Source organism: Bombina bombina, chromosome 1 (assembly GCF_027579735.1).
Source record: "Bombina bombina isolate aBomBom1 chromosome 1, aBomBom1.pri, whole genome shotgun sequence".
NCBI lineage: Eukaryota > Metazoa > Chordata > Amphibia > Anura > Bombinatoridae > Bombina > Bombina bombina.
In genome coordinates this window covers 350,713,179-350,734,466 of record NC_069499.1, presented here as the reverse complement: position 1 = coordinate 350,734,466, position 21,288 = coordinate 350,713,179, and the positions used below count along the sequence as shown (strand labels likewise).

The following is a 21,288-nucleotide window of genomic DNA, read 5'->3' as shown; positions in this document are numbered from 1 at the left end:
CTAGAAGTCTTTCGGAAATTCTTAGTAGCTTCAACATAATATTTCAAAGCTCTAACTACATCCAAAGAATGCAATGATTTCTCCTTAGAATTCTTAGGATTAGGACATAATGAAGGAACCACAATTTCTCTACTAACGTTGTTGGAATTCACAACCTTAGGTAAAAAATTTAAAAGAAGTTCGCAACACCGCCTTATCCTGGTGAAAAATCAGAAAAGGAGACTCACAAGAAAGAGCAGATAATTCAGAAACTCTTCTGGCAGAAGAGATGGCAAAAAGGAACAAAACTTTCCAAGAAAGTTATTTAATGTCCAATGAATGCATAGGTTCAAACGGAGGAGCTTGAAGGAGAAATTGACTTAATGACAGGTTTTATACGAACCAAAGCTTGTACAAAACAATGAATATCAGGAAGATTAGCAATCTTTCTGTGAAAAAGAACAGAAAGAGCAGAGATTTGTCCTTTCAAGGAACTTGCGGACAAACCTTTATCTAAACCATCCTGAAGAAACTGTAAAATTCTCGGAATTCTAAAAGAATGCCAGGAAAAATGATGAGAAAGACACCAAGAAATATAAGTCTTCCAGACTCTATAATATATCTCTCTAGATACAGATTTACGAGCCTGTAACATAGTATTAATCACAGGGTCAGAGAAACCTCTTTGACTAAGAATCAAGCGTTCAATCTCCATACCTTTAAATTTAAGGATTTGAGATCCTGATGGAAAAAAGGACCTTGCGACAGAAGGTCTGGCCTTAATGAAAGAGTCCACGGTTGGCAAGAGGCCATCCGGACAAGATCCACATACCAAAAACTGTGAGGCCATGCTGGAGCTACCAGCAGAACGAGCATTCCTTCAGAATTTTGGAGATTACTCTTGGAAGAAGAACTAGAGGCGGAAAGATATAGACAGGATGATACTTCCAAGGAAGTGACAATGCATCCACTGCTACCGCTTGAGGATCCCTGGATCTGGACAGATACCTGGGAAGTTTCTTGCTTAGATGAGAGGCCATCAAATCTATTTCTGGAAGTCCCCACATTTGAACAATCTGAAGAAATACCTCTGGGTGAAGAGACTATTCGCCCGGATGTAACGTTTGGCGACTGAGATAATCCGCTTCCCAATTGTCTATACCTGGGATAAGAACCGCAGAAACTAGACAGGAGCTGGATTCCGCCCATACCAGAATTCGAGATACTTCTTTCATAGCCAGAGGACTGCGAGTCCCTCCTTGATGATTGATGTATGCCACAGTTGTGACATTGTCTGAAAACAAATGAACGATTCTCTCTTTAGAAGAGGCCAAGACTGAAGAGCTCTGAAAAATTGCACGGAGTTCCAAAATATTGATCGGTAATCTCACCTCCTGAGATACCAAGATATCGTCCAAATAAGGAATACCACAATACCCTGTTCTCTGATTACAGACAGAAGGGCACCGAGAACCTTCGTAAAAATTCTTGGAGCTGTAGCTAGGCCAAACGGCAGAGCCACAAACTGGTAATGCTTGTCTAGGAAAGAGAATCTCAGAAACTGATAGTGATCTGGATGAATCGGAATATGCAGATATGCATCCTGTAAATCTATTGTAGACATATAATGCCCTTGCTGAACAAAAGGCAGGATAGTCCTTACAGTTACCATTTTGAATGTTGGTATCCTTACATAACGATTCAATATTTTTAGATCCAGAAATGGTCTGAAGGAATTTTCCTTCTTTGGTACAATGAAGAGATTTGAATAAAACCCCAGTCCCTGTTCCAGAACTGGAACTGGCATAATTACTCCAGTCAACTCTAGATCTGAAACACATTTCAGAAATGCTTGAGCCTTCGCTGGATTTACTGGGACACGGGAAAGAAAAAATCTCTTTGCAGGAGGCCTTATCTTGAAGCCAATTCTGTACCCTTCTGAAACAATGTTCTGAATCCAAAGATTGTGAACGGAATTGATCCAAATTTCTTTGAAAAAACGTAATCTGCCCCCTACCAGCTGAGCTGGAATGAGGGCCGCACCTTCATGTGGACTTAAGAGCTGGCTTTGATTTTCTAAAAGGCTTGGATTTATTCCAGACTGGAGATGGTTTCCAAACTGATTCCGCTCCTGAGGATGAAGGATCAGGTTTTTGTTCCTTGTTGTGACGAAAGGAACGAAAATGATTATTACCCTGGAAAGAAAGGAAAAGCAGAGTAGACTTAGAAGACATATCAGCATTCCAAGTTTTAAGCCATAAAGCTCTTCTAGCTAAAATAGCTAGAGACATATACCTGACATCAACTCTAATGATATCAAAGATGGCATCACAAATACAATTATTAGCATGTTGAAGAAGAATAAAAATGCTATGAGAATTATGATCTGTTACTTGTTGCGCTAAAGCTTCTAACCAAAAGATGAAGCTGCAGCAACATCCGCTAAAGATATAGCAGGTCTAAGAAGATTACCTGAACACAAGTAAGCTTTTCTTAGAAAGGATTCCATTTTCCTATCTAAAGGATCCTTAAAGGAAGTACCATCTGCCGTAGGAATAGTAGTACGCTTAACAAGAGTAGAGACAGCCCCATCAACTTTAGGGATTTTGTCCCAAAACTCTAATCTGTCAGATGGCACAGGATATAATTGCTTAAAACATTTAGAAGGAGTAAATGAATTTCCCAAATTATTCCATTCCCTGGAAATTACTTCAGAAATAGCACTAGGGACAGGAAAAACTTCTGGAATAACTACAGGAGATTTAAAAACCTTATCTAAACATTTAGATTTAGTATCAAGAGGACCAGAATCCTCAATTTCTAATGCAATTAGGACTTCTTTAAGTAAAGAATGAATAAATTCCATTTTAAATAAATATGAAGATTTATCAGCATCAACCTCTGAGACAGAATCCTCTGAACCAGAAGAACCATTATCAGAATCAGAATGATGATGTTCATTTAAAAATTCATCTGAAAATTGAGAAGTTTTAAAAGACTTTTTACGTTTACTAGAAGGCGGAATAACAGACATAGCCTTCTTAATGGATTTAGAAACAAAATCTCTTATGTTATCAGGAACACTCTGAACATTAGATGTTGATGGAACTGCAACAGGTAATGTAACAGTACTAAAGGAAATATTATCTGCATTAACAAGTTTGTCATGACAAAACAGTACAAACAGCTGGAGGAACAGATACCATAAGTTTACAGCAGATACACTTAGCTTTGGTAGCTCCAGCCCCAGGCAGCGATTTTCCAGAAGTATCTTCTGACTCAGTTTCAACGTGGGACATCTTGCAATATGTAATAGAAAAAACAACATAGAAAGCAAAATTGATCAAATTCCTTAAATGACAGTTTCAGGAATGGGAAAAAAATGCCAGTGAACAAGCTTCTAGCAACCAGAAGCAATAAAAAATGAGACTTAAATAATGTGGAGACAATAGTGACGCCCATATTTTTTTAGCGCCAAAAATGACGCCCACATTATTTGGCGCCTAAATGCTTTTGGCGCCAAAAATGACGCCACATCCAGAACGCCGACACTTTTGGCGCAAAAGAACGTCAAAAATGACGCAACTTCCGGCGACACGTATGACGGCGGAAACCGAAAAAAAAAATTTGCGCCAAAAAAGTCTGCGCCAAGAATGACGCAATAAAATGAAGCATTTTCAGCCCCCGCGAGCCTAACAGCCCACAGGGAAAAAGACAAATTTTTAAGGTAAGAAAAAAATTGATTTATTCATATGCATTATCCCAAATATGAAACTGACTGTCTGAAATAAGGAATGTTGAACATCCTGAGTCAAGGCAAATAAATGTTTGAATACATATATTTAGAACTTTATAAAAAAGTGCCCAACCATAGCTTAGAGTGTCACAGAAAATAAGACTTACTTACCCCAGGACACTCATCTACATGTTGTAGAAAGCCAAACCAGTACTGAAACGAAAATCAGCAGAGGTAATGGTATATAAATGAGAGTATATCGTCGATCTGAAAAGGGAGGTAAGAGATGAATCTCTATGACCGATAACAGAGAACCTATGAAATAGACCCCGTAGAAGGAGATCATTGAATTCAAATAGGCAATACTCTCCTCACATCCCTCTGACATTCACTGCACGCTAAGAGGAAAACCGGGCTCCAACCTGCTGCGGAGCGCATATCAACGTAGAATCTAGCACAAACTTACTTCACCACCTCCATAGGAGGCAAAGTTTGTAAAACTGATTTGTGGGTGTGGTGAGGGGTGTATTTATAGGAATTTTGAGGTTTGGGAAACTTTGCCCCTCCTGGTAGGAATGTATATCCTATACGTCACTTGCTCATGGACTCTTGCTAATTACATGAAAGAAACCTAATTTAGTACGTAAAACCATTTATCAGAATGAAAATTAAGATAAGGAGAATCAAACAGACCTTCCTGGAGAAAAGACAATCCTAGGAATCCTGACTCTACTCCTAAGAGTAGCCTCTGGATTCACACCAATACAGATATTTACGCCATATCTTATAGTAAATCTTTCTTGTCACAGGCTTATGAGCCTGAATCATGGTCTCAATGACAGACTCTGAAAACCCACGCTTAGATAAAATCAAGCATTCAATCATCAAGCAGTCAGCTTCAGAGAAACAAGATTTGGATGAAGAAAAGGACCCTGAAGTAGAAGGTCCTTTCTCAGAGGGAGTCTCCACAGAGGTAGAGACGACATTTCCACTAGATCAGCATACCAGATCCTGCCAGGCCACGCCGGCGCTATGAGAATAACTGATGCCCTCTCCTGCTTGATCTGAGCAATGACTCTTGGCAGGGGAGGAAATATGTATGCTAGATTGAAATTCCAAGGGACTGCCTGATCATCTGTCCAGAAAGCCTGTGGATCCCTTGACCTCGAGCCGTACCTCAGAAGCTTGGCATTCTGCCTAGAAGCCATGAGATTCAGTTCTGGTTGCCCCCAATTGAGGATTAAACTGGAAAATACTTCCGGATGGAGTTTGCACTCCCCCAGATGAAAGGTCTGACTCCGAAAATCCGCCTCCAAATTGTCCCCTCCTGGGATGTGGATCGCAGAAAGACAACAGATGTGAGACTCCACCCACTGAATTATCCAGGCCACCTCTGTCCTGGCCAAGGAACTCCGAGTTCCCCCTGGTGGTTGACGTACACCACCAATGTTAAGTTGTCCTACTGGAACCTGATAAACCGGGCTAAGGCTTACAGAAGCCAGGCCAGTAGAGCATTGAAAATCGCTCTCAGTTCTAAAATGTTTATAGGGAGAACCGACTCCTCCCAAGTCCAAAGACCCTGAGTCTTCAATGACCCCTATATTTCTCCCCAACCTATAAGCCTGGCATCCGTGGTCACAATCACCCAGGAAGGTCTGCGAAAGCAAGTTCCCTGGTGTTCCCGAGACAACCACCACAGAAGAGAGTGCCTTGTCGCCTGATCCAGAACTATTTGCGGAGACACATCTGCATAGTCCCCGTTCCATTGCCTTAACAAGCATAACTGCAGAGGTCTGAGATGGAACCGAGCAAATGGAATGATGTCCATGGAAGCTACCATCAGACCAATTATCTCCATACATAGAGCCACGGACGACCGAGGAGAGGACTGAAGGACAAGACAAGAGTCAAAGATCTTTGTTTTTCTGACCTCTGTCAGAAATATTTTCACTAGTAGGGAGTCTATTATGGTCCCTAAAAACACTACTCTTGTGGCCGGAATCAGAGAACTCTTTCCCAGATTTACCTTCCAACCGTGGGAGCGAAAAAAAGACAACAAGATCTCCGTATGAGAGTTTGATTGTTGAAAAGACGGGGCCTGAACCAGAACGTCGTCCAGATAAGGCGCAACGGCAATGCCCCGAGACCAAAAGAGCCCCCAGGACCTTTAAGAAAATTTTGGGAGCTGTGGCAAGGCCAAAAGGAAGAGCAACAAACTGAAGATGATTGTCTAAGAAAGCAAACCTTAGAAACTTGTGATGACCCCGGTGAATGGGAACATGAAGGTACACATCCTTTAAGTCTACGGTTGTCATAAACTGACCATCTTGAACCAAAGGAAGAATGGAACATATAGTCTCCATCTTGAAGGACGGTACTCTGAGGAACATGTTTAAACACTTTAGGTCTAAAATAGGTCTGAAAGTCCCCTCTTTCTTGGGAGCCACAAACAGATTTGAATAAAATCCCAGACCTTGTTTCTGCGGAGGAACTGGAACTATAACTCCCAGGGCAAAAAGATCCTTGATACAATTTAAGAACAACTTTCTCTCTATCTGGTCTACAGATAATCTTGAGAGAAGAAACCTGCCTCTGGGAGGAAAAGTCTTGAATTCTATCTTGTACTCCTGAGATTTCCACGGCCCACAGGTCTGGGACACCTCACATCCAAGCCTGAGCAAATTGAGAAAGCCTGTCCCCTACTAGATCCATTCCTGGATCGGGGGACGACCCTTCATGCTGACTTGGAGTCAGCCGCAGGCTTCTTAGACTGTTTCCCCTCATTCCAAGACTGACCAGACTTCCGTGAAGACTTGGATAGTTCCTGCTTGGAAGAAGAAGCGGAGGTTTTACCTCTAAAGTTACAAAAGGAATGAATATTACTCAGACGTCCTTTCTGCTTATTCTTTCTATCTTGAAGAAGAAAAGATCCCTTTCCACTTGTGATATCTGAAATAATTTCAGCCAAACCAGGCCCAAACAAGGTCTTACCCTTGTAGGGAATAGCTAATAACAGACTTAGAAGAAACATTCGCAGACCAGGTTTTTAACCAAAGGGCTCTGTGAGCTAGAACCACAAAACCAGATATTTTTGCTCCCAGTTTAATGACCTGTAAGGAAGCATCTGTAATAAAATAATTGGCTAACTTAAGAGCCTGAAGTGGAGTATCTGTCTGAATAGAATCAGACAAGGCATCAAACCAGTAAGCTGCATCACTGGTAACAGTAGCAATACACACCGCAGGCTGCCATTGAAGACGTTGGTGAACATACATTTTCTTTAATAATGCCTCAAATTTCTTATCCATTGGATCCTTAAAGGAACAACTATCCTCTATGGCAGAGCTTTCCAAACTTTTCATGTTGGGGACACACTTTTAGACCTACATCATTTTGTGACACAGTAATTCAGTTTGTACAAGCAAACAGGAGGTTAAACTAACTTGGTTTTAAGAGATACGGACACATACATAAATTATATAATAACAAAATGTATTTACAAGTAACAGTATATAAAGTATGTGCAAGAATTAAAAAAAATGTTACCACCACCAATAGCTACTTACTATTTTAATGAGATGTATAAGATTGATGGGATGAACACGGTTTCTGAATATTTAGTGGAATATTAGATAAAGATACTCGCATTTCTTCATAAAGCATTTTTAAGCTTCCATTTCCTATCCATATATCAAGAGCAGGAGCAGCAATGCATTACTGGGAGCTAGCTGCAAAAAAAACAAACATTTTGACTTCTGACTTCAGCTCAGCATTTAAGCTGCTGTACTCAGAGCTCTACGAGTGTGACTGACTACTGCCCGCGCTGCAAACACACTGCTGTCCCACTCACTGACTACACATGCAGTCATGAGCTGATTGAGGAGTCTACAAGTGCAGTCAGAAGCCAATGTTCAGCCAATGGTAATAGTTTCAGTTCCCCCCAAGCTGTGCCAATAGGTTAAGATAATCTATGACTCACTAGGTATTAATCACGTGTCAACCATGTGATATGCGTAGCAGGCAGGCGGAAAGTCGAAAATAAAAAAAAAGTAAAAATAATTTTAAATTCAAAAACATTTTTGCTGAAGCAGGAACACATCTACACACTGCCACCGACACACTGTCACGACACACATTTTGGAAAGTACTGCTCTATGGGAATAGTAGTCCTCTTAGCCAAAATGGAAATAGCTCCTTCCATCTTAGGAACCATTTGCCAAAATTCCTTAATAGAGTCAGCTATAGGAAACATCTTCTTAAAAATTGGAGAAGGAGAAAAAGGAATACCAGCTCTCTCCCATTCTTGTGCAATAATCTCAGAAGCACGATCTGGAACAGGCAATACTTCGACCGCAGAGGGAAAATCATAATACATGTTCAGCTTACTAGACTTCTTAGGGTTAACAACGATAGTAGTATAGGAGTCATCCAAGGTAACCAAAACCTCCTTAAGTAACAAGCGGAGGTGTTCCAGCTTAAATCTGAAGGACTCAACTTCAGCATCAGCAGAAGGAATTATACTGCCTGAGTCCGAAATTTCACCCTCAGATGCAAACCGAGGAATCTTCATCCTCAGACTTCTGAGAGGAAATACTTTGATTAGCCACCTCAGGATCAAAAACCTTACTGTTTCTTTAAATTTCCTTTTGCGTTTTCCCTGCAGATTGGGAAAAGCAGACAGCGCCTCAGATACCGCAGCAATATCTTGCAAAGTAACTCTCTTACTTTTATCATCAATTTTGCTTTGTTCTCTTGTTATTCTTAGTTGAAAGCTAAACCTAGGCTGTTCATATGCTAATTTCTTAGACCTTGAAGGCCGCCTCTAATCTAAATGCATTTTGATAATTAATCACCACTAGAGGGCATTAGTTCACATGTTTCATATAGATAACATTGAGCTCATGCACGTGAATTTACCATGGAGACAGCTCTGATTGCCTAAAATGCAAGTCTGTCAAAAGAACTGAAATAAGGGGGCAGTCTGCTGAGTCTTAGATACAAGGTAATTACAGAGGTAAAACGTGTATAATTATAACTGTGCTGGTTATGCAAAACTGGGCAATTGTTAATTAAGGGATTATCTATCTTTTAAAACCACAAACATTATGGGGTTGACTGTCCCTTTAATATTTATCTGTTCGGCGGCAGTACAGCTCACCTGGTTTGAGAGGATGCCATCTCTCACATGGACCTGTGGAAATACAGAAAGACTGAGTAAACTTACTCAGGCTATCTAAACAGGGCAGCAAAATGTTTTGGGAAAACGCAGTGAGGATTGTACCCCACAAGTTCCCAATTGCTTAAAAGCCACCACTGCCCTACTGAAGAGACTGACATGGGCTAAAGCTAGACCCTTTAGAAAGATCAGAGCAAACCTACTCTGCTTAAAAAAAAAATCTTGATTGTAGATCAGACACCAAAACTTCACCACCTCCTTGCACCGCAGGCAAAGAGAATGACTGGGGATTATGGGTAAGGGAAGTGACATATATAGCAGCTTTGCTGTAGTGCTCTTTGCCTCATATTGCTGGCCAGGAGTGATATTCCCAATACTAATTTATGATTCCCTGGACTCACCATATCTTAGGAAAGAAAAACCTGACACGCGTAAAACAGCAAGGGAAATAATGTAAAGATTCACTTCCAGGGCTATATATAACAAACAATAAATGTCCATAACAAGGCAATAGAATGTCTAAATGTTAAAAATGTATACTTACCAATAAACACTTGTCCACAAGCAAACAACCAGTAGAAAGCCAAACCAGTACTGAAACATATCAGCAGAGGTTAGTGAATACGAGTATATTGTAGATCCATAGAAGAAGGCAAAAGACAAGTCCCTGTGACTAATTATGAAGGGTCTGTAACAGATTTCCCATGAAGTGAAAAACAACAACCCATATACATTCCTCTGACAAACAATGTACTTTGAGGGGAAACCGGGCCACAATATAGATTGAGAACCCCTCTCTGAAGAATTTAATGCACATCTGCATTCTTTGAATACCTCCAGCGAAGGCAAAGTAAAGACTGAGGTACCTGTGAGGTGGGAGGGGTTTTATAGAGTTCTTGGGGTTTGGGAATCAGTGCCGCCTCCTAGTTGTAGGGAAGAGTAATTTCTAGAAGTAATGGATCATGGACTCTCACCATCTGTAGGAAAGAAACATGTTTTTTTCAGCTCAGGAACCATATTTATAAAAAAAGACAATAGAAACACACTGAAAGATTTAGTTTTATATGGAACAGAGCAAAAGTATTATGTCCCTTTTATTCAAGCATAGCCAAAAAGAATGCAAACATTTTACAGTGAAGGCTCTGAGTTTCTCTGAATGATTGCCAAATAGTAGATATTAAAGTACGAGAATTTTTGTATCTGACCTGTCAAACATGAGCTAATCCTAGGAGCAACAAATTAAGAAATACAAATATACAGTTTTTTTTACATCTTAGAAAAATAGTTTACAAAATCAAACTGCTTATCTGAAGATCATCACCTCACTTAACCCACGTTTCTCGATTTCATGAACACACTGGATCACTAGGCTTGGTATCCTGGGAGATGTAGTTGGAGCAAAGTCAGCTAGTACTCCCTGTAATAAAATAACATTTATTAATGAAAGAACAGATGATATTTTAAGAACAGATTTATAAAAGATTATAAAACCTTTACCTGCCCGTTTTTGGGACGTATGTTCTGAATGAGTTTAGAGGAGCACACATTTGAACAGTAATCCCTGCATTCTGGGTGTAGTAGAATTCGGCAGTCCCTGCACTTTAAATACATTTTTCCAAAACGAGTCTTCTTGCCACATACCGTGCAGAGCTCTGATCGAATTACCTATATGAAGAGAACCCCAGCAAACAGATTCCTTGACTTTACCAGCAAGACATTGTGAACAGCTTCAATAATACATTTACCAATGACCTAACTGTAGGTAAAAGGAGAAAGGAATTTTTACCATACACATATTTTCAGACAATAAAATGAAATCTAAGAAACATAAATTAAAGATCAAGTCTGGTGTTACACTTAGTGTGAATAAAGGGATTTAAATCTTTAAAAGTTATATTAAACCTAACATTTTTCTTTCTTGATTCAAATAGAGCATGCAATTTCTATCTAATTCACTTATGTTATCTAATTTGCTTCATTTTCTTAGTAACTTTTGTTGAAAAGCATACCTAGGTAGGCTCAGGAGCAAAAATGCACTATTGGGAGTTAACTGCTGATTGGTTACTGCACACATATATATATATATATATATATATATATATATATATATATATATATATATTTATATATATTTATATATATCTTCTCATTGACTCACCTGATGATTCAGCTAGCTCCCGGTAGTGCATTGCTGCTCCTTCAACAAAGGAAAATTAGATTAAAGAAGTACATTAGAAAATTCTTTAGAATTGCATCCTCTACTTGGATCATGAAAGAAAAAAATGTGGGTTTCATGTCGATTTAAAGGGACAGTCTACTCCAGAATATTTATTTTTAAAGATAATCTCTTTATTACCCATTACCCAGTTTTGTATAACCAACACTGTTATATTAATTCACTTTTTCTCCTTTGTGATTACCTTCTCTCTAAGCCTCTGCAGACAGCACCCTTATTTTAGTTATTTGACATGATTTTAGCCAAACGGTGCTGACTCATAAATAACTCTACGGGAGTGAGCACAATGTTAGCTATATGGCACACATGAACTAGGGCTGTCTAGTTGTAAAAAAACTGTCAAAATGCAGCCTTCAAGGGCTTATAAATTAGCATGAGCCTTCCTATGCTTAGCTTTCAACAAAGAAAACCAAATGAACAAAGCAAATTTTGATAAAAGTAAATTGGAAAGATGTTTAAAATTACTCGGATTCAAGAAAATTAAAATTTTGACAAGACTGTTCCTTTAAGTATGCATTTTGATTTCTCTCACTCTCTTGATCAAATAGTAATAAGACCTCCCAGATAAAGGCTACTGACAACGTTGCAAATATGTTCTAATATTTACTAGAATGAAAAAAACAGAATTTATGTTTACCTGATAAATTTCTTTCTCCTACGGTGTATCCGGTTCACGGCTTCATCCTTACTTGTGGGATATTCTCAATCCCTACAGGAAGTGGCAAAGAGAGCACACAGCAGAGCTGTCCATATAGCTCCCCTCAGGCTCCGCCCCCCCAGTCATTCGACCGACGGTTAGGAGAAAAAGGAGAACCATAGGGTGCAGTGGTGACTGTAGTTTACAAAAAAAAAATTTAAACCTGACCAAAATGCCAGGGCGGGCCGTGGACCGGATACACCGTAGGAGAAAGAAATTTATCAGGTAAACATAAATTCTGTTTTCTCCTACATTGGTGTATCCGGTCCACGGCTTCATCCTTACTTGTGGGAACCAATACCAAAGCTTTAGGACACGGATGAAGGGAGGGAACAAGTCAGGTAACCTAAACATAAGGCAACACTGCTTGCAAAACCTCTCTCCCAAAAATAGCCTCCGAAGAAGCAAAAGTATCGAATTTGTAAAATTTGGCAAACGTATGCAGTGAAGACCAAGTCGCTGCCTTACAAATCTGTTCAACAGAAGCCTCATTCTTGAAAGCCCATGTGGAAGCCACAGCTCTAGTAGAGTGAGCTGTAATTCGTTCAGGAGGCTGCCTTCCAGCAGTCTCATAAGCCAACCGGATGATGCTTTTCAGCCACATCAAGATTGTGTAACAGACGTTCCTTGTTAGAAACTGGATTAGGACACAGAGAAGGAACAACTATTTCCTGGTTGATATTCTTATTGGAAACCACTTTTGGAAGAAAACCAGGTTTGGTACGTAAAACGACCTTATCTGTATGAAACACCAGATAGGGCGAATTACACTGCAAAGCAGACAATTCAGAAACTCTTCTAGCAGAAGAAATAGCTACTAAAAACAAAACTTTCCAAGATAGTAACTTAATATCTATGGAATGTAGAGGTTCAAACGGAACCCCTTGAAGAACTGAAAGAACTAAATTTAGACTCCATGGAGGAGCCACAGGTCTGTAGACAGGCTTGATTCTGACTAAAGCCTGTACAAACGCCTGAATATCTGGCATGGCTGCCAGACGCTTGTGTAACAAAACAGACAGAGCAGATATCTGTCCCTTTAAAGAACTAGCTGACAGAGATTTCTCCAATCCTTCTTGGAGAAAAGATAGTATCCTTGGAATCCTAATCTTACTCCATGAGTAACCCTTGGATTCGCACCAGCAAAGATATTTCCGCCATATCTTATGGTAAATTTTCCTGGTGACAGGCTTTCTAGCCTAGATCAGAGTATCTATAACCGATTCCGAAAACCCACGCTTAGCTAGAATCAAGCGTTCAATCTCCAAGCAGTCAGTTGCAGAGAAACTAGGTTTGGATGTTCGAATGGACCTTGAATTAGAAGGTCCTGCCTCAAAGGCAGCTTCCATGGTGGAACCGATGACATATTCACCAGGTCTGCATACCAAGTCCTGCGTGGCCACGCCGGAGCTATCAGAATTACCGAAGCCTTCTCCTGTTTGATCCTGGCTACTAGCCGGGGGAGAAGGGGAAACGGTGGAAAGACATAAGCTAGATTGAACGACCAAGGCGCTACTAAGGCATCTACCAATGTCGCCTTGGGATCCCTGGACCTGGACCCGTAACAGGTAACTTTGGAGTTCTGACGTGACGCCATCAGATCCAGATCTGGAATGCCCCATAGCTGGGTCAGCTGAGCAAAAACCTCCGGGTGGAGTTCCCACTCCCCCAGATGGAAAGTCTGACGACTCAGATAATCCGCTTCCCAGTTGTCCACTCCTGGGATGTGAATTGCTGATAGATTGCAGTAGTGATCCTCTGCCCATTTGATGATCTTGGATACCTCCCTCATCGCCAGGGAACTCTTTGTTCCCCCCTGATGATTGATGTACGCTACAGTCATGTGGTCCGACTGAAATCTGATGAATTTGGCCTCCGCTAGTTGAGGCCATGCCTGGAGCGCATTGAATATCGCTCTCAATTCCAAAATGTTTATCGGGAGAAGTGATTCTTCCCGAGACCATAGACCCTGAGCCTTCAGGGACTTCCAGACCGTGCCCCAGCCTAAGAGGCTGGCGTCGGTCGTGACAATGATCCACTCCGGTCTTCGGAAACTCATTCCCTGAGACAGGTGATCCTGAGACAACCACCAGAGGAGTGAGTCTCTGGTTTGCTGGTCCATCTGAATCTGGGGAGACAAATCTGCATAATCCCCATTCCATTGTTTGAGCATGCACAGTTGCAATGGTCCTAAATGAATTCGAGCAAAAGGAACCACGTCCATTGCCGCAACCATTAGTCCTATTACCTCCATGCACTGAGCTATGGAGGGTTGAGGAATGGATTGAAGAACTTGACAAGTGTTCAAAAGTTTTAATTTCCTGACCTCTCTCAGAAAGATTTTCCATTTCTACCGAGTCTATTATTGTTCCCAGGAAGGTAACCCTTGTGAACGGGGACAGAGACATGTTCACCTTCCACCCGTGAGACCTTAGAAAGGCTAGAGCAATATCCGTATGAGCCCTTGCTTTGTGAAAGGACGACGCCTGTATTAAAATGTCGTCTAGGTAAGGTGCTACTGCAATGCCCCTTGGCCTTAGCACCACTAGAAGGGACCCTAGCACCTTTGTGAAAATTCTGGGAGCAGTGGCCAATCCGAAGGGAAGAGCCACGAACTGGTAATGCTTGTCCAGAAAGGCGAACCTCAGAAACTGATGGTGATCTTTGTGGATAGGAATATGCAGGTACGCATCCTTTAAGTCCACGGTAGTCATATATTGACCCTCCTGGATCATTGGTAAAATTGTCCGAATGGTTTCCATTTTGAATGATGGAACTCTGAGGAATTTGTTTAGGATCTTTAAATCCAGAATTGGCCTGAAAGTTCCTTCCTTTTTGGGAACTACAAACAGGTTTGAGTAAAATCCCAGTCCTTGTTCTGCTGTTGGAACTGGGTTTATCACTCCCATTTTTAAAAGGTCTTCCACGCAATGTAAGAATGCCTGTCTCTTTATCTGGTCTAAAGATAAGCGAGACATGTGGAACCTTCCCCTTGGAGGAAGGTCCTTGAATTCTAGAAGATACCCCTGAGAGACAATTTCTAGTGCCCAGGGGTCCGGAACATCTCTTGCCCAGGCCTGAGCAAAGAGAGAAAGTCTGCCCCCTACTAGATCCGGTCCCGGATCGGGGGCTACCCCTTCATGCTGTCTTGGTAGCAGCAGCAGGTTTTTTGGCCTGTTTACCCTTGTTCCAGCCTTGCAATGGTTTCCATGCTGGTTTGGGCTGGGGTGCATTACCCTCTTGCCTAGTGGCTGTAGAGGTAGAAGCCGGTCCGTTCCTGAAATTGCGAAAGGAACGAAAATTAGACTTATTTTTAGCTTTGAAAGGAAGCTTGGCGTTCTGACGAGACGCCATCAGATCCAGTTCTGGTTTGCCCCATAGTTGAATCAGCTGGGCAAATACCTCCGGGTGGAGTTCCCACTCCCCCGGATGAAAGGTCTGCCGACTTAGAAAGTCCACCTCCCAGTTCTCTACTCCTGGGATATGGATAGCTGAGAGATGGCAAGAGTGAACCTCTGCCCATAGAATTATCTTGGAAACCTCCATCATTGCCAGGGGACTCCTTGTTCCCCCCTGATGGTTGATATAGGCTACAGTCGTGATATTGTCCGACTGAAATCTGATTAATCTGACCGCAGCTAGCTGAGGCCAAGCTTGAAGAGCATTGAATATCGCTCTGAGTTCCAGAATGTTTATCGGAAGGAGGGCTTCCTCCTGAGTCCACGAACCCTGAGCCTTCAGGGAGTTCCAGACTGCGCCCCAGCCCAGAAGGCTGGCATCTGTCGTCACTATAGTCCACTCTGGCCTGCGGAAACTCATTCCCCTGTACAGATGGACCCAAGATAACCACCAGAGAAGAGAATCCCTGGTCTCTTGATCCAGATTTAACAGAGGACACAAATCTGTGTAGTCCCCATTCCACTGATTGAGCATGCAAAGTTGCAGTGGTCTGAGATGTAGGCGGGCAAACGGAACTATGTCCATTGCCGCTACCATTAGGCCGATCATTTCCATACATTGAGCCACTGACGGCCGAGAAGTGGAATGAAGAACACGGAAGGAAGTTAGAAGCTTTGATATCCTGACCTATGTCAGAAATTTTTTAATTTCTACTGAATCTATCAGAGTTCCTAGGAAGGAAACTCTTGTGAGAGGAGAGAGAGAACTCTTTTCTCTGTTTACTTTCCACCTGTGAGACCTAAGAAAGGCCAGAACAATGTCCGTATGGGACTTGGCGATTTGAAAAGTCGACGCCTGGATCAGAATGTCGTCTAGGTAAGGAGCCACCGCTATGCCCTGCGGCCTTAGAACTGCCAGAAGGGACCCTAGAACCTTCGTAAAGACTCTTGGCGCCGTGGCTAACCCGAAGGGAAGAGCCACAAACTGGTAATGCCTGTCTAGGAAGGCGAACCTGAGGAACTGATAATGCTTTCTGTGAATTGGAATGTGGAGATAAGCATCCTTTAAGTCCACGGTAGTCATATATTGACCCTCCTGGATCATAGGGAGGATGGTTCGGATTGTCTCCATCTTGAAGGATGGGACCCTGAGAAATTTGTTTAGGATCTTGAGATCCAAGATTGGTCTGAAAGTTCCCTCTTTTTTGGGAACTATAAACAGGTTTGAATAGAAACCCTGCCCCTGTTCCTCCCTTGGAACTGGGTGGATCACTCCCATAACCAGTAGGACTTGAACGCAACGTAAGAATGCCTCTCTCTTTATCTGGTTTGCAGATAGTTGTGAGAGATTAAATCTCCCCTTTGGAGATGAACCTTTGAATTCCAGAAGATATCCCTGGGAAACAATCTCTAGTGCCCAGGGATCCTGGACGTCTCTTGCCCAAGCCTGGGCGAAGAGAGAAAGTCTGCCCCGACTAGATCTGGTCCCGGATCAGGGGCTACTCCTTCATGCTGTCTTAGAGGCAGCAGCAGGCTTTTTGGCCTGCTTCCCTTTGTTCCAAGTCTGGTTAGGTCTCCAGACTGGTTTGGACTGGGCGAAATTTCCCTTTTGTTTTGCATTAGAGGAAGCCGAAGCTGCGCCACCCTTGAAGTTTCGAAAGGAACGAAAATTATTCTGTTTAGTCCTTAATTTATTGGACCTATCCTGAGGAAGGGCGTGACCTTTTCCTCCGGTAATGTCAGAGATGATCTCCTTCAAGCCAGGCCCGAATAGGGTCTGTCCTTTGAAGGGGATGTTAAGAAGCTTAGACTTTGAAGTAAAGTCTGCTGACCAGGACTTAAGCCATAGCGCCCTACGCGCCAGAATGGCAAAAACATAATTTATGTAAGAACTTACCTGATAAATTCATTTCTTTCATATTAGCAAGAGTCCATGAGCTAGTGACGTATGGGATATACATTCCTACCAGGAGGGGCAAAGTTTCCCAAACCTTAAAATGCCTATAAATACACCCCTCACCACACCCACAATTCAGTTTAACGAATAGCCAAGAAGTGGGGTGATAAGAAAGGAGCGAAAGCATCAAAAATAAGGAATTGGAATAATTGTGCTTTATACAAAAAAATCATAACCACCACAAAAAAGGGTGGGCCTAATGGACTCTGGCTAATATGAAAGAAATAAATTTATCAGGTAAGTTCTTACATAAATTATGTTTTCTTTCATGTAATTAGCAAGAGTCCATGAGCTAGTGACGTATGGGATAGCAGATACCCAAGATGTGGAACTTCCACGCAAGAGTCACTAGAGAGGTAGGGATAAAATAAAGACAGCCAATTCCGCTGAAGAAAATAATCCACAACCCAAATCAAAAGTTTTGATCTTTATAATGAAAAAAACTGAAATTATAAGCAGACGAATCAAACAGAAACAGCTGCCTGAAGTACTTTTCTACCAAAAACTGCTTCAGAAGAAGAAAACACATAAAAATGGTAGAATTTAGTAAAAGTATGCAAAGAAGACCAAGTTGCTGCTTTGCAAATCTGATCAACAGAAGCTTCATTCCTAAAAGCCCAGGAAGTAGAAACTGACCTAGTAGAATGAGCCGTAATCCTTTGAGGCGGGGATTTACCCGACTCCACATAAGCATGATGAATCAAAGACTTTAACCAAGACGCCAAAGAAATGGCAGAAGCCTTCTGACCTTTCTTGGAACCAGAAAAGATAACAAATAGACTGGAAGTCTTCCTAAAATCTTTAGTAGCTTCAACATAGTATTTCAAAGCTCTAACTACATCCAAAGAATGTAACAATCTTTCCTTAGAATTCTTAGGATTAGGACACAATGAAGGAACAACAATTTCTCTACTAATGTTGTTAGAATTCACAACCTTAGGTAAAAATTGAAATGAAGCCCGCAACACTGCTTTATCCTGATGAAAAATCAGAAAAGGATATTCACAAGAAAGAGCAGATAACTCAGAAACTCTTCTAGCAGAAGAGATAGCCAAAAGGAACAACACTTTCCAGGAAAGTAATTTAATATCCAGAGAATGCATGGGCTCAAACGGAGGAGCCTGCAAAGCTTTCAAAACCAAATTAAGACTCCAAGGAGGAGAGATTGACTTAATGACAGGTTTGATACAGACCAAAGCCTGTACAAAACAATGAATATCAGGAAGATTAGCAATCTTTCTGTGAAAAAGAACAGAAAGAGCAGAGATTTGTCCTTTCAAAGAACTTGCAGACAAACCCTTAGATTGCCAAGAGAATTTATGAGAAGAACACCAAGAAATGTAAGTCTTCCAAACACTATAATAAATCTTTCTAGATACAGATTTACGAGCCTGTAACATAGTATTAATCACTGAGTCAGAGAAAACCTCTATGACTAAGTATTAAGCGTTCAATCTCCATACCTTCAAATTTAATGATTTGAGATCCTGATGGAAAAATGGACCTTGAGATAGAAGGTCTGGCCTTAATGAAGTGTCCAAGGTTGGCAACTTGCCATCTGAACGAGATCGGCAAACCAAAACCTGTGTGGCCATGCTGGAGCCACCAACAGTACAAATGAATGCTCCATTAGAATTTTGGAAATTACTTTTGGAAGAAGAACTAGAGGCGGAAAGATATAAGCAGGATGGTAACTCCAAGGAAGTGACAACGCATCCACTGCTTCCGCCTGAGGATCCCTGGATCTGGACAGATACCTGGGAAGTTTCTATTTTAGATGAGAGGCCATCAGATCTATTTCTGGAAGACCCCAGATTTGAACAATCTGAAGAAAAACCTCTGGATGAAGAGACCATTCGCCCGGATGTAACGTCTGGCGACTGAGATAATCCGCTTCCCAATTGTCTACACCTGGGATGTGAACAGCAGAAATTAGACAGGGGCTGGATTCCGCCCATACAAGTATCCGAGATACTTCTTTCATTGCTTGAGGACTGTGAGTCCCACCTTGATGATTGACATATGCCACGGTTGTGACATTGTCTGTCTGAAAACAAATAAACGATTCTCTCTTCAGAAGAGGCCAGAACTGAAGAGCTCTGAAAATCGCACGAAGTTCCAAAATGTTGATTGGTAATCTCGCCTCCTGAGATTCCCAAACCCCCTGCACTGTCAGAGATCCCCATACAGCTCCCCAACCTGATAGACTCGCATCTGTTGAGATCACAGTCCAGGTTGGACGAACAAAAGAGGCCTCTTGAAATAAACGATGGTGATCCATCCACCAAGTTAGAGATGATCGAACATTGGGATATAAGGATATTAATTGTGATATCCTTGTATAATCCCTGCACCACTGGTTCAGCATACAAAGCTGGAGTGGTCTCATGTGAAAACGAGCAAAAGGGATCGCGTCCGATGCAGCAGTCATGAGACCTAGAATTTCCATGCATAATGCTACCGAAGGGAACAATTGAGACTGAAGGTTTCGACAGGCTGAAACCAATTTCAGACGTCTCTTTTCTGTCAGAGACAAAGTCATGGACACTGAATCTATTTGGAAACCTAAAAAGGTTACTCTTGTCTGAGGAATCAAGGAACTCTTTGGTAAATTGATCCTCCAACCATGTCTTTGAAGAAACAACACAAGTTGATTCGTATGAGATTCTGCAGAATGTAAAGACTGAGCAAGTACCAAAATATCGTCCAAATAAGGAAATACCGCAATACCCTGTTCTCTGATTACAGAGAGAAGGGCACCGAGAACCTTCGAAAAGATCCTTGGCGCTGTTGCTAGGCCAAATGGAAGAGCAATAAACTGGTAATGCTTGTCTAGAAAAGAGAATCTCAGAAACTGATAGTGATCTGGATGAATTGGAATATGAAGATATGCATCCTGTAAGTCTATTGTAGACATATAATGCCCTTGCTGAACAAAAGGCAGAATAGTTCTTATAGTCACCATTTTGAATGTTGGTATCCTTACATAACGATTCAATATTTTTAGGTCCAGAACTGGTCTGAAAGAATTCTCTTTCTTTGGAACAATGAATAGATTTGAATAAAACCCCAGACCCTGTTCCAGAACTGGAACTGGTATAATTACCCCAGCTAACTCTAGGTCTGAAACACATTTCAGAAACTCCTGAGCCTTCACTGGATTTACTGGAATGCGTGAGAGGAAAAATCTTCTCACAGGCGGTCTTACCTTGAAACCTATTCTGTACCCTTGTGAAACAATGTTCGGAATCCAAAGATTGTGAATCGAATTGATCCAAACATCTTTGAAAAATCGTAACCTGCCCCCTACCAGCTGCGCTGGAATGAGGGCCGCATCTTCATGCTGATTTAGGAGCTGGTTTTGACTTTCTAAAAGGCTTGGATTTATTCCAGACTGGAGAAGGTTTCCAACCGGAAACTGTTCCTTTAGGGGAAGGGACAGGCTTCTGCTCCTTACTCTGACGAAAGGAACGAAAACGATTAGCAGCCCTATATTTCCCTTCCCCCCAGTAACAGTTGAAATTATTGAATCCAACTGAGAACCTTATTACCAACTTGAATCCAACGTATTACTTTGGGAAGAGAGAGAAAGCAAATTTGACTTAGAAGTCATGTCTACATTCCAAGATTTAAGCCATAAAGCTCTTCTAGCTAAAATAGCTAAAGACATATACCAGACATCAACTCTAATGATATCAAAAATGGCATCACAGACAAAGTTATTAGCATGTTGAAGAAGTTTAACAATGCTATAAGCATTATGGTCTGTCACTTGTTGCGCTAAAGCCTCCAACCAGAAAGTTGAAGCTGCAGCAACATCAGCCAAAGAGATAGCAGGTCTAAGAAGATTACCTGAACATAAATAAGCTTTTCTTAAAAAAGATTCAATTTTCCTATCTAAAAGACCTTAAACGAAGTGCTATCTGCCGTAGGAATAGCAGTACGTTTAGCAAGAGTAGAGATAGCCCCAAGTACCCAGACTATCCCATTCCCTAGCAATCACATCTGAGATAGCATCAGGAACTGGAAAAACTTCCGGAATTAACACATGAGGTTTATAAACCGAATTTAAACGTTTAGCAGTTTTAGTATCAAGAGGACTTGACTCC

General features: G+C 41.4%; 1 protein-coding gene across 1 annotated transcript in view; it reads right to left on the bottom strand.

Annotated features, from left to right (window-relative positions):
- LOC128658006 (rac GTPase-activating protein 1-like) overlaps nucleotides 1-21,288 on the bottom strand; it is a 578,168-nt gene that overhangs the window by 211,051 nt on the left and 345,829 nt on the right. The window contains exons 10-11 of the mRNA XM_053712449.1: nucleotides 10,389-10,556; nucleotides 10,213-10,308 (exon numbers count right to left, since the gene is read on the bottom strand). Coding sequence (XP_053568424.1) covers nucleotides 10,213-10,308; nucleotides 10,389-10,556 — 264 coding nt within the window. The remainder of the gene's footprint in view (nucleotides 1-10,212; nucleotides 10,309-10,388; nucleotides 10,557-21,288) is intronic.